Raw genomic sequence first — 12766 nt, 5'->3', positions numbered from 1 at the left:
ACCAACGTACAACACTGGGATTCCGTCATACTGCAAGCTTAAATCCGCTTCCTTTCCTTTGTTCCAAGGCCCAGTATCAGATTTAAACAAATCAGTACACCGCATGAGAATCCTCAAAAGAGTTTCTCTTCTGCTCTGTGAATGTGAGGGACTCTATAGGATTATTTTCCTACTAGTTTACAGGCTGCCCTCAGTAGCTGCTAATTCCAGACTTCAGATTCTAATTCGTGAAGAATCTGATTTGGTGCACTAGTGTTCTGTGAAATGGAGGGATTTGCAATACGACCTCCTAAGGCCAAGGCAGCCATAAGAGCATAGAAAAAGGCCGACAAGTTCAGCTTGGCAAGAAATGGTTTATTAAGGGGACTCAGGAACAGAAGTGTATCTTGGTCAGCTGTAAGATTAGCAGAGGGCCACAAGCCCACCTCCTATAAAATCTACTTTTTATAGCCCTGGAGGCTGGGCCACCACCTGAGAGGAAACGTTGGAGAATCATAATCCGATCTCCAGACTGGATGTTTTGACCCAAGGATGTACTTAAGAGTATAGTTTAAAGAAAGAAAGAGAGAGAGAGAGAGAGAGAGAGTGTGTGTGTGTATGTGTGTGTGTGTGTGTTTGGCAGAACTCCCCGGGTCACACAGCCGTCCTGGGGGGACACTTTCAAGATGGCGTTGGTCGGGTTCTCACAGCTGGAGCAGAGGGTGTTTGTGAAGAGGGTCTCTGAACCTCTTACACAGAGCAAGGTCTGAGAACAAGGGAACTAAAAGCATCCTCAAAACTACAGCTCTCTGGCCCTTAATTATAAAGAACATTAAATATTAAGATGAGTTGGAAAAAATCAGAGCAGATCTACTAGAGTTTGAGGACAATATTCTACACACAGGTTTATGTAAAAGATAACGATTTTGAAGGAAAAGATGAGCTGAGAAGGCACACAGACAACTCTCTGGCTGTCCGTCAGACAGCGGATGGCGCGCCGAGGAAAACAGGCCTAGCTAGACACCCTTTCACTGCCCTGTTTCCAACTGCAGTCACCAAACTACACCCAAGAGATGAGTAACACTGACGTATCAACCCCACTCCCTAATACATTTTCACAACAAATTCTCAATACTATTAGTAGCGAAAAGATCAGGGATTTTTGTGACTAAAGAAGCTTCACACACTGAGAACTCCATCAGAGGAAAAAAAAAAAAAACAAAGAAACTCAACACAGTTGCTCATCAGAAGATTTGCCCATACCTTCTAATACACACAAAACAAACCCGCCTTTATTATTAAGGGCATTCTTTCCCCTTCAAACTGGTAGGGAGCCATATGCAAAATGGATCATCAGTGATAAGAGACCCATCATTGTAAGGCAATGAAACTGAATCAGGACTAATCATGATGACCCATCATTATTTTGTTTTTTGGGTCTAAAAGCCTTGGACACTCTCATTATTTTAAGTATCCAAATACACATTATTTCCTTTGTTCTTAATATGTCAATGTGGAAATCAATCCCGAAGGTAGCAATGTCTTGAAACATTGACCAGAAATCCAAATAGCACTTAAAATGTAAACGTATACAAAACACATGCATACATATTCACGTTCAGGGGAGACAAAGCTTAAATAAAAAGATCCCAAGACCCACTTTGGATACAGAAAGGGAAAGTACTGCTTCAGCACACATTTATTTTTGTGCCTCTTCTACGCAAGGAAGGTAGAATGCGTGAGGCATAGAACCCGAGGACAGTGAGGCACCTTTTCAGCCTTTGTTTCTTTCCTCTTTATTATAGAGATGCCGACGGAAACGATGGATTAGATGCAGTCTACTTTTTCTTCAGTTGGCTGGTTTTTCAAAGAATTATAAACCATGAAACTGAACTGAGTAAATGTGGGAAGTTTACTGCAAGCAGCACCTGGGGCCAAGAGAAGAGAAAGTCGTCTGGGTAAACAGAAGACACACATCTTTACAACCAATACAGATGCGGCTCCTTTGCCTGGCCACCGGCTGTCAGGGTCCCAAAGTCGTCAGCGGAGCCACGGGGGGAGCGCGCAAGGCCAGGAAAGGAGAGAATGGCGGGGGCGGGGGGTGGGGCAGAGGGCGCGGGGTGGGGTGGGTGGTGGGTGGGGGGGGCATCTCTTCCAACTTCAGAGTACAGGCCAGGTGGCTGCTGGTACACACGCATGCTGTCTTTGCTACTGTTGCTTTACTCTGGCTTCATATCCTTTTCTTAGTAAAAATAATTTATGCAAGTGCTAAAAATTTTAGTTCCCTAGCCACTGAGATATGCCCCTCATTCAGCCCTAATCTTCCCCTCCTCCTGCTCCCTGTTCTTTTCCATTCTTCTTCCACAGGAACAGCCGTTTCTCAGGATACCTGAGTCTACCGCAGCGCACCTTACTGCCTCCCCATCTACGGCAATGCGGGTCTCTTCCCCGGTCCAATCACCTGCACGGGCCCCTTCTAATGCCACCGCTTTAGAGAACCAGTCAATTTTAAGTCCATCTGCAATTACATAATTGTCATTTTTACATCTTGTTAAGTCTAACTTTGAGCCTTCTGAGGTTTATTTCTTAAGATGGAATCAATCAAACTGACTTACTTTAAACATAAAGCCTCCCCCCCAACCCGGCCATCACTTTTATTGACTTTGGTATCTCAATACTTAAAAAAGAATAAGGAATTCCTCAAACAAGTTTTTCAAATACAGAACTGTGGGAAGTAAAAGATCAAAGGACAATAATAAGCAGTCTAACCTAATAAGTTATATTGATCAGTAAGCCGTGTATCTTCCTCATCTGAAAATTCACTAATGAGAAGCGGCAGTGGTTGGTCTTGAAACACTTTGAAACTGTGATAGGCTCGTATGGAAAGTAAATGAAGCAGAAGACATGCCTCAAATGCGGTGCAAAAATAATTCTGCTGACTTCTTTGGTTTATTAATTAGTAATACAGTTGATACCTTGGAGCCCCAAGATCTAAATGACTGAGACATTAATATAATGAATGGAAAAGAAGCAGGGAAGACCATTCATCCCTATCGACCTCCAATTAATAAAAGCATTTGACTAGAGTAGCCCATGTCAGCAGGCCCCAGAGCTGAAGCTGAACTTCATGGCGGACCCATGTCAGAGATAAGAACGATGAACCCAACGCTGGGTCATAAGCATGGAGAGTCGGCCAGACGGAGCCGAAGTCGGGGGCGGGGTTAGGTGTATTTAAGCACTCTGGGGGGTCCTGACAGATCAAGAGTTAACCCTGACCGGGTGCCTACCCTACAGAGTCTCTGTTTTTCATTGGACAGGAGCAAGTTACACCACCATATTTTATAGTGTATGTTTTCAACAACATTTACAAGTTCACGCAAATAAGAATTCCAAATAAAACTCACCATAACTTCCAGTGACATTGGCACATATCACGGCCCCAAAGAAGTTTGGAAAATACTTCTGAATTCTGGAAATCACTTTCTGGCAGGCTACGGTTGGATCTTCTCCTCTTCTCATATAGTCTACAGCTTGGTAGCTGATTTAAACAGAGGCATAACTTTAGTATCACAGAGTCAACAGAGCCCGAACTTGTGACCTGAAGTTAGAAACCTAAAACCATCGGAACGGTCACATTTGATAAAATACAAAAGGAGAAGTCAGTAATTCACATAAGGAGCAGTAATTCCTGGGAAAGCGTCAACACGAAGGCGAGTAAACCTGGATACAATGTCTATTTTTTCAACTCATCGATCCCTTCATTTTAAATGCCTATTCTTTTTGGCTCTGGCTGGTAACTGGCACTTAGTCATAGCAGCCAGAAGTCCTAAAGAACAGAGATTACTTTTAAATAAGAAATGGGGCTACAATTAATGGGGGGAAATGGTGGGCATGTGCACAACATCCAGTTGTAATGATCATCTTTCAGTAATTTATTGTACACAGCGACTGCCTTTCGTACTTTTATCATCAATTACCACAGTTCTTTTACTCGGTGGCCTTACATAAATAATTTATATGCATCATAAGTATTTTCATCTGTGAAGTAAAGCAAGAAATACTCTCTTTCAGAGGACGATGCCGACTTAAATTATCGCCATCGAAAACAAGAGGTGAGGGGTATGGAAGCAGAATTTCTAGAAAGCTCCTGTGCGCACAAACTCAGACAGCCTGGCACAAACAGTTATAGTCTGTCTTGACAGACACCATCTCCAGTCCACGATCTGGAAGGTCCGAAGAGGGAGAAGTCACACCTGGGAAGAAAGCGCATCAGAATGTCGCCGTCGCCGGTGGCTGCAGCCGCTCCCGCGCTGTCCTCCGCGTAGGCGCCCGCTCCGGGGACTGGCGAATCTCCTACTCGACTTTGTGAGGGCACAGCACAAAAAGTTAGGACAGGAAAAGCAAGGGTCAATGCCATCATATTTTACGAGAAGTTTCCACAACAGGGGGTGTTTCTACTTTTCCGATGATGATTGTTCTAAGTTAATCCTTCATCAGAACACAGGGAGCAAAGATTCTCATCAGTTTTTCAATGAAGGTTGCCACAAACCTCAGTTAATGATGTAAGAATCAGATGCCAGCTCGTCAGATATCAAGATGGCACAGATTCTTCCAATTATTACCTTAATAATCTTACAATTACTGAAAAATTCTTATTCAGTTATGACCATCCTTTACCATCGAATTTCTGGACTATCTCAATAGGTTCCGATTGGTTTCCCTCAGCTACGATCTATTCCTGCTTTCTCTCTCATGTGCCAGTATTTTACCAAGGTTCTTCCTTGGAATAAACCTTGGATGTTTTTCTACTTCTTCAAAATAAAATCCAGAAATCCTTAAACTGACTCAGGACCTCCTGCAAGGTGCCAAAGCTGCCTCTGTCCTCTGCCCACCCCCCCCCCCCCCCGACAAGCACCTGACATCCATGCAATCTCTCTTCTTCTGGTGGGAGCCCTGCACCGAGTAGGTGCTACCCCAGGTCTGTGCGTGCCTGAGCCCGGGTGCTCCCTTCCCTTCCCCAGGCTCAGGCTCGGCCCCCAGCCTCTCTCTGCTGGCCTCTCCCCAGCCGACTGCCAGCTGACTCAGACATCCCCTGCCATCCCTGAGCTCCAGGGCAGGGACTACAACCCCCAGGCCTTTGGCACTTAGCAGCTACTCCTTTGCTTGCCTCCACATTTCTTTGTCCCGGCGGTACGGGTGGGGTGAACTCTACGTTTTGCATCTCTCCTGAGCACCCTGCACGTGCCGCTTTATACTCAATGTGTATTTGTGAGACCTCTTCTTTTGGAAACACTAACCCAGGTATTTTGAATTTTATACCGTTTGTAGATGTACCAGCAGCAGTACGTCCCATCTTATGGATTACGACCATGCCTAGAAGGTAAAAAAAAAAGAAAAAAAAATTACTGTAGCTGTCAGCTCTGAGGTTTACCTCAAATCGAAACAAATACTTGAGCAGCTGGTAATATAAATACCCTCATTCACTAATTTTGGGTAGAAGAAAATCAGACGCTCAGGAATATTATTATACCCCTTGCCTAATTTGTACTGTTTCAGAGCCCACTGTCGTAGCATCGTCTGGCAGATTTTCCAGATCCTTACTCTTCAGACTACTCAGTTACCTTTCCAAGGTAATTCCAGAGCAAGTTTTTGACACAGAATAATGGAAATTTTCAACATGACAGCTTGAATGTGGCAAACATAAAATTATTAAAGAACTACATCTCTAACAGGGGTGCCTGGCTTGCCCAGTCGGAAGAGCGTGTGACTCTTGATCCGAACGTCATGAGTCTGAGCCCTCGGTTGGTGTAGAGATTACTTAAATAAATGAATAATAAAAACTTAAAAAAACCCCTACATATCAAATAAAGATTTAAAAATCTACGAGTGGTTAAACACTAGATTTTAGGGGCCTTGTGTAATTTACCTAAATGTATATAGATGCAATGGAAAGAAAATTGTGTGTGTGTGTGTGTGTGTGTGTGTGTGTACACATACGCACATATGTATAGCCATATATGGCCTTACTTGGCAGCCAAAACAGTTAAAATCACCTTCTGGCACATAAATAAGGATGAAGAACTTAAGAACTACAGACAGACAATTAAAAATGGCTGAACTTTAACCATAAAAATTATATAAAAGACAAATTACCAATTGTATCATGACCGTAATTATCTCCTGTTTCTTTATGGGTAGGACCTTCTTGCTTTAAGATACTAGGTGGCTTGTAAGGCCCACAGTATTTTGAAGGATCTGGTACAACATTCTGCGAACAAGATTCAAGTTTTAGTTTGTAGAAAGGTTCATTTTAGCAACGGGCAAGTAGCCATATACAATGATGAAACATTAGTAAGAAATCCAAATGACGTCTGGTAACTGAAAGGTATGAATTAAAAACAAAAGATCAGCTCAGTCTTCTGAGAACAGATGGATATAATTTTATTTAATACCTAGTCTAGTCTCAGAATTATATAAGATAGAATAGACATCTATATTGTTTGGAAAAGATCCCCGATTTTTCTCTTTATATGGCTAAAGTTCTCCACATGATGGCAGACATAAATGAAGATTTTTTATTAGATCTTAATCCTCAAAGGAATTAGGTACACAGCCTGACCTTTAAATTTCAGGATTTGTTCTCTGGCCAAAGAAGAATTCTGAGATTTAAAGCAAAATCTGTTTTAAAACCCTCTTTACTTCAAAGCTAGGTTCATGTGAATATATTCTAAGTTGTACTCAGATTCCTCCATGGATTTAAAGATACAAGAAAATGATTCAAATTCATAAATTTAGGTTGTGCATATGGATTAGTATTTCATCAGGAACCTGCTACTCAGGTCTTACTCATCAGTGCACTTGCTGCCTCCCCGACCCAGTTTTATACACCAGCCTCCTTCAAATGCTAACCCCGGAGACTCGCTGGTCACTCAAAGGTAATAAGGATTGGGAGAAGACACAGATGAGAGACTAAGGTAGTCTACAGAAGGGTTCTGGACAGCAAAGACAAACAGATTCATGCTAACAGTCCCATTGATTTAAAGATAAATGATCCCACCACTAACACACTAGTCACCTAATAGTACAGATCCAGGCAATAAGGGCAAGATACTGGGCATACTTCATACACATAAAATTTAAGAAATATTTTAGACAAATGGTTTCTAAACTCTGATTTTTTTTTTTTTTTTTTTTAGACTTGGAACCTTTTGTTGCAAGGAAATACAAGCAGAGCACTTCTGACTGAGGCCACCCCCTCTTTCCCACAGCAGAGTGGTCCCAGTTTAAGAACTGTTGCCAGGATCCAGGAGTTCCTCCACAGACATATTTAGCACAAGCGAAGGAAGGTTCTGGAATATCCGTGCCCAGGGAGTCGACTTAAATCGTTGGTTCTCAAGTGCAACCAGGGTAATAGCCAGTACTTTATGAACAGGTAGCCCACAGAGAGCAGACGGGATGTCGGTCATACTGTCTGGCAATTTACTTTTAATAAATTGGGTCTACATACCCTCCAGTGGTTTGGCTGGCAATTTCGAGCAAGCCAGTCTGAGTGAAGGGCTCGAGAAGCAGTGGTAGATAAGTCCTCACTGATAAACCCCATACTTTCAGCAAACTTGGTGGCTAGAGATTAGGAAGAAAAGAAGAAGGTAAATTAGTTAAGCGCTGCCTTCTCAATATAATACGTGTCCAGGAAGCGTTCTGGGTTAGCGGTCTCTCAAGTGGGTGCACACAATGACTTTGAGAAGAATATTCGGACACAAGCAGTTTTAAGGACATCAGTTCCTAGATCTCAACACGCCACATGTTCCATCTGATCTCCTGGAGACCCCTGGGGTGTATATTATGACAGTTCTTGGTTCTCTTTTCCACGCCCCCTTCACAATCTCCTTTTTCGCACACCTGTCTCACCAAGCAAGAATCTCACTGTTCTAACGAGGGCGCAGCGCCTGGCTTTGAGACACCAACCAAAGGGCCAGCTGGACTGCACGCGTGGGTGACAGATCCTCTAGCGGGTCAGGTAGTTTTTAATTCCGTCTTTTGGGAAAAGTGAAGGATGCCTAACTGTGGAGTTAGCTAATTCATCCTTTAAAAGTAGGTTTTTTTTTAATTTAAATTTTATTATTTATTTATTTATTTATTTGACAGAGAGAGAGAGAGAGAGAGAGATCACAAGTAGGCAGAGAGGCAGGCAGAGAGAGAGGAGGAAGAAGGCTCCCCACTAGCAGAGAGCCGGATGTGGGGCTCGATCCCAGGACCCTGAGATCATGACCTGAGCCGAAGGCAGAAGCTTTAACCCACTGAGCCACCCAGGCACCCCTAAAAGTAGCTTTGTTTATAAATCACTGCACGATCTTTGGTGTACAACTTGGGAGACATCCAAGCAAGAGACGCTGCCATAGCAGAACGGCTCTGGTACCCGTCCTTGGCTGGGACGAATGCTCCATGGTCTCACGCGGATACCGTAAATTCAGGGAGAGAAATGTTGCAGCTCACACTTCCGCCCAGCCATTACCTACCTACAGATAATGAACTAGGTTTTTCAATTCCCATTTTTTAAAAAGATTTTATTTATTTATTTGACAGAGAGAGAGATCACAAGTAGGCAGAGAGGCAGGCAGAGAGAGAGGAGGAAGCAGGCTCCCTGCTGAGCAGAGATCCTGATGCGGGGCTCGATCCCAGAACCCTGGGATCATGACCCGAGCTGAAGGGAGAGGCTTCACCCACTGAGCCACCCAGGCGCCCCTCAAATTCCATTTTAAAGATCAAGGAAGTGTGAATTTAGAAGTAACTTACCTGAGGGTAAACAGACACTACATAAAACAGTTGGAATTTGAACTTGGGTCGCTTTGATCGATTTTATTTGTTCACAGTGAGGAACAGAAGAGACAGAGGAGTAGATAAAGCTTCAGTGTCATAAAAGTATACCTGACTCTCCCACTAACAGCGTGTGTGTTGTATGTTCCAGCACTTTCCGAGCCACACCAATTGCATTTTTAATTCTCCTGAGATCTCCTACCGCTCCTACGTTCATAGTCGCGCTGCAAGAAAAAAAGTGTGTGCTACTGATTAAGGTACTGTCACAGGTTCAAAGATGAAACAATACTGGTTTGCTGGGAGCAACAGTTTTGTAGGATAAATGCAACCATCTTAACTTTATACAGGCTAGCACATGCATGAAGTTCATACAGATTCCCAAAAGCAGACAGATTAAGGAACAGACCAAAAGTCCAACTACCATGTACCACAACAGCACTGCCATTCTGTTTCTCCTGATTCATTTTTTTTTTAAGATTTTATTTGCAGAGATAGAGGCAGGCAGAGAGGGAGGGGGGAGCAGGCTCCCTGCTAAGCTGAGAGCCCAGTGCAGGGCTCGATCCCAGGACCCTGAGATCATGACCTGAGCGGAAGGCAGAGGCTTTAACCCACTGAGCCACCCAGGCGCCCGCTCCTGACTCAATTTAAATGCAGCTTCCGAAAGGGTTTTAAGGCTTTGGGTCATTCGTAGCTTGGGATTCTGTATGTTCTAAGACTACCTACTTCCATGTGATATTTCTATGATGATGATGAGGGGGAAACTCCTTGTGTCTGGACTGGCCAGGTACAATAAGCTAGGGGTTTTTGACTTGACAAAGCTTACGCAGGCCTCTTTCTTGCTCTCAGTAGGTTCATCGATGTTCTTACCCGTCCATGATCATGGCGTCCAGTGTGGTTTCTCCGAGCTCATCAGGACTCCCTCCAAAGCCCACGGTGCCGTCACACTGCTCCCGCTCACACACGGCACAGCCCTGCTCAACCGCATCCAGGGCAGAGCCTCCAGACGCTAAGGTCCTCCATGCTGTAATCAAATCCCAGGAGTGCTCGCTTACATACTGATTTTTCTTCTCGGTGCCAAATGCAACAAACCAGAAACGTTTTGAGAACTCATATAAAAAAAATCACATTTACACGAAGTTAAACAGAATTCTAGTTTAGGAAACGCTACAAAGGAAGGATGTAGACAAAATTATATAATGCAGCTATTTACAGTGAAGAATTTAAAGCCTGGTTACTGATAGACAGTGAGCGGTGGTGTTTTTTACTTGGTAATATTTCTATGCTGCGTAAGGAATGTCTTCTCTCCCTCAGTTTTATAAGTGAAGCCACTAAGAGGCAGCTAAATAGAAAATTCATTAGATCATAGTCTTATAAATTTCTTCTGCATCATTAGGTTATTAAAAATATATACAGCTAGGACTTTTATTGAGGTAACATCAGTCACAGCAAGTCTCAATAACCATACCCTAACAGCAGATAATGACAACGTGGGCTTCACACGGCTTCTTGGTCCACTGATGTGCACAACAGCTTTTCTGGTAAGTACTGTACAATTACTATCCCCATTTTAAACAGGAGGAAGCTGACGGGAGAGGTTAAGTAACAGGTTCAAGGTCACACGACTGGTAGGTAGCAGAGCCAGGATTCAAAAGCCATTTTGGCTCCAGTGGCCTGATTTTAGCAGTATTTTTTCCTATCAAGCCCCATACATCGAGAAGGAAATGTACATACATGAGAAGGAAAAAAAAAAAAGATCTTTGATGGTCAAGGTCTTCATTAATAAAAATAGAATTCTTTGAAGGGAATTAGATATTACTGGTCATTTTAAGTTTTACTACTGGGCCTACAGGCTTTAAACTATATTTCAAGAAGTTCCCCTTTCACTACAGGTGACCTTTATATGTCCCCTGCCTTGGCTGCTGGACTTCCTGTTCCGTCTCCTCACGGCAGCAGTTTGCCTTGTTTTTTCACTTCATCTGAATCCTATGTGCCGCCTAGAACGGACACTTAGCTCCACCAAATTCCCGCGTCAGTTCTGCCCCAATAAGTTATATTAGCAATGGGGGAGAAGTCTGAAATTACTCTTGGGGTAGTAGGTCTTGGAATGAGACAAAGCCTCAATACATGAATAAATGACAAGATCATGGTATGTACGGGATTGAATCAAAGTATAGAAGACAGGCACCTAACTCCGACTGCACATAAGGGCAGTAAATCAAGGAAGGCTTCCTGAAAGAGGTGATAGCTAAGTGGTTCTCGATCTTGGCCGCAAACCAAAATCACTCAGGAAGCCTTAACAAACCCAAACAACACAGAGGTCCTGTTTCCAGCAGTTAAATGAAAATCTCAGGAGGTAGGGCTCAGGCACGGGTATTTAAACTAGCTTCACAGATGATTTTAACGGCCAACCAAGACTGAAACACTGTTACTTCCCGGTGGCAACTACATCATGCCGGCACGTACCAACAACAAAAGTCAATGCAGAAGGAGTATGTGCGCTTTGGAAAATTAACAGCCGTTTGCAAAGCTGCAGCTGAGCTAGGGTACTGGGGAGAGCTGAAGGGTCTGACAGGCGGAAAGGTGACAAGAGACAGGCCCCTGAGAGAACGGATGTCAGGTACACAGCGGAGGCGCCCCGGAGGAGGCCCCAGCAGCTGCAGGCCAGCGACAGGGTGGAACAGGAGCAGGCGCGGGGCCGAACGGAGGGCGGGTAGAGCCGTGACGAGGACCTGGAAAGCAGCAGCGGCAGGCAGGGCTCGGGGTCCGCTGCGAGAGGCGGAAAGCAGGCGCGGGAGGGTCCGGGAGCGGAGGCTGCGGGGGCGCGGGCCCCGGCCCGCGCGCGTGCCCGCCGTGGGAGGGGGGGTGTCAGCCGGCCGGTCGCCCCCCGGCCTGCCCTCGCAGCGCAGTCCCCGCCCCCGGGCGCCGCCCCGCACCTGCTTCGGTTGCATTCTTAAAAGGCCAAGTGTTGAGGACCAGGGGCAGAGGGCCGGAGCTGTGCGCGAGCCCCGCGCCGAGCAGGAGCAGCACCAGGAGCGGGGCAGGGATCCCCGGCCGCGCCATGGCCGCGCGCCCGCCGGAGAAGGGGCGGGGCCGCCGGCGGCCCGCGGCGCTCGCGATCCCGGCGCCCCGCCCAGCCCGCGGCCCCGGCGGCTCCCCGGGGAGCGGCCCGGCTCCCTCTGCTCTCGCGAGACCCGGCCGCCTGGGCCGCGGGAGCTGCGGGCGCTTTGGCCCAGGGTTCCGGGGCTCTTGAGGTCCTTCGAGGATTTTTTCTTCTTCTTCCTCTTTTCTTTAAATAGCCGACTTACTGCTTTCCCCCGTTGTAAAAGGCAGACGGAGCCTGGAATGAATTTATGCAGCCCCGGGTTGCACAGGAGTACTTGGGAGTATTTTCGTTCGGTTTCCGCTCACTGTCCTTTAAGGGAAGAGTTGAAGTTCCGAGTTGGAAACGCAGCCGGGATCCCTGCCTCGGGTCGGGGCAGTTCCGGAGCTGAGACGGCGGGGACGCGGGCTCCGCGGGGTCCCCAGGGCGGGGGTCCCCGAAGGCCCCGCGTCTTCCCGCGGCCCCAGGGCGAGGTCGGGTCCTTCTGGAACGTCCTCCCTCTGGTCCCCGACATCCTTCGGGATGTATTCGCTAAGTACATGTTTGAATCCAGGTGGGATGTTGACGTCGCATTAAGAAAGGACACGCTGACAAATATTAAAGATTTTGAGAACGGTTTTTAAGTAAATACACTGAGCAATATATTGTGGGAAACGTCCTTTGTAAACGGTTCCTTACATCTTTGTAACTAATGGGGAGGTTGTGGGGGGGTAATAAAAAGCACAGGTGACCTGTGAATTGTTTCCAGAGCCGACTTGATGTGGGGAGCGCCTACAGCTGTATTTTAATTCCTCAAAGAATTGGGTTCCATCCTGGTGGTGTTTCTTGGCTGACCCGCCCTTTCAGCTCCTTGAGCCTCAGTTTGCATCTCTG

At 45.7% G+C, this 12766-nt stretch overlaps 1 protein-coding gene across 2 annotated transcripts; it reads right to left on the bottom strand.

Annotated features, from left to right (window-relative positions):
• Positions 1-333: 333 nt before the first annotated feature.
• On the bottom strand, positions 334-11871 carry AGA (aspartylglucosaminidase). 2 transcript variants are annotated; one of them, XM_044225687.1, is made up of 9 exons: positions 11727-11871; positions 9661-9814; positions 8905-9017; positions 7487-7599; positions 6133-6247; positions 5277-5352; positions 4233-4340; positions 3384-3517; positions 334-1907 (listed from the first exon to the last, which is right to left on the bottom strand). In XM_044225687.1, the coding sequence occupies exons 1-9, from the start codon at positions 11851-11853 to the stop codon at positions 1807-1809; spliced, it is 1041 nt and encodes a 346-aa protein (XP_044081622.1). In that variant the 5' UTR covers positions 11854-11871; the 3' UTR covers positions 334-1806. The 2 variants fall into 2 exon arrangements, with proteins under 2 accessions (XP_044081622.1, XP_044081624.1); XM_044225689.1 differs by having other exon boundaries at positions 4233-4332; positions 5299-5352.
• Positions 11872-12766: the final 895 nt, after the last annotated feature.

The sequence above is a fragment of the Neovison vison genome, chromosome 11 (genome assembly GCF_020171115.1).
Source record: "Neovison vison isolate M4711 chromosome 11, ASM_NN_V1, whole genome shotgun sequence".
NCBI lineage: Eukaryota > Metazoa > Chordata > Mammalia > Carnivora > Mustelidae > Neogale > Neogale vison.
The sequence above is the reverse complement of the archived record's forward strand: the minus strand, read 5'-3'. Positions and strand labels throughout refer to the sequence as shown.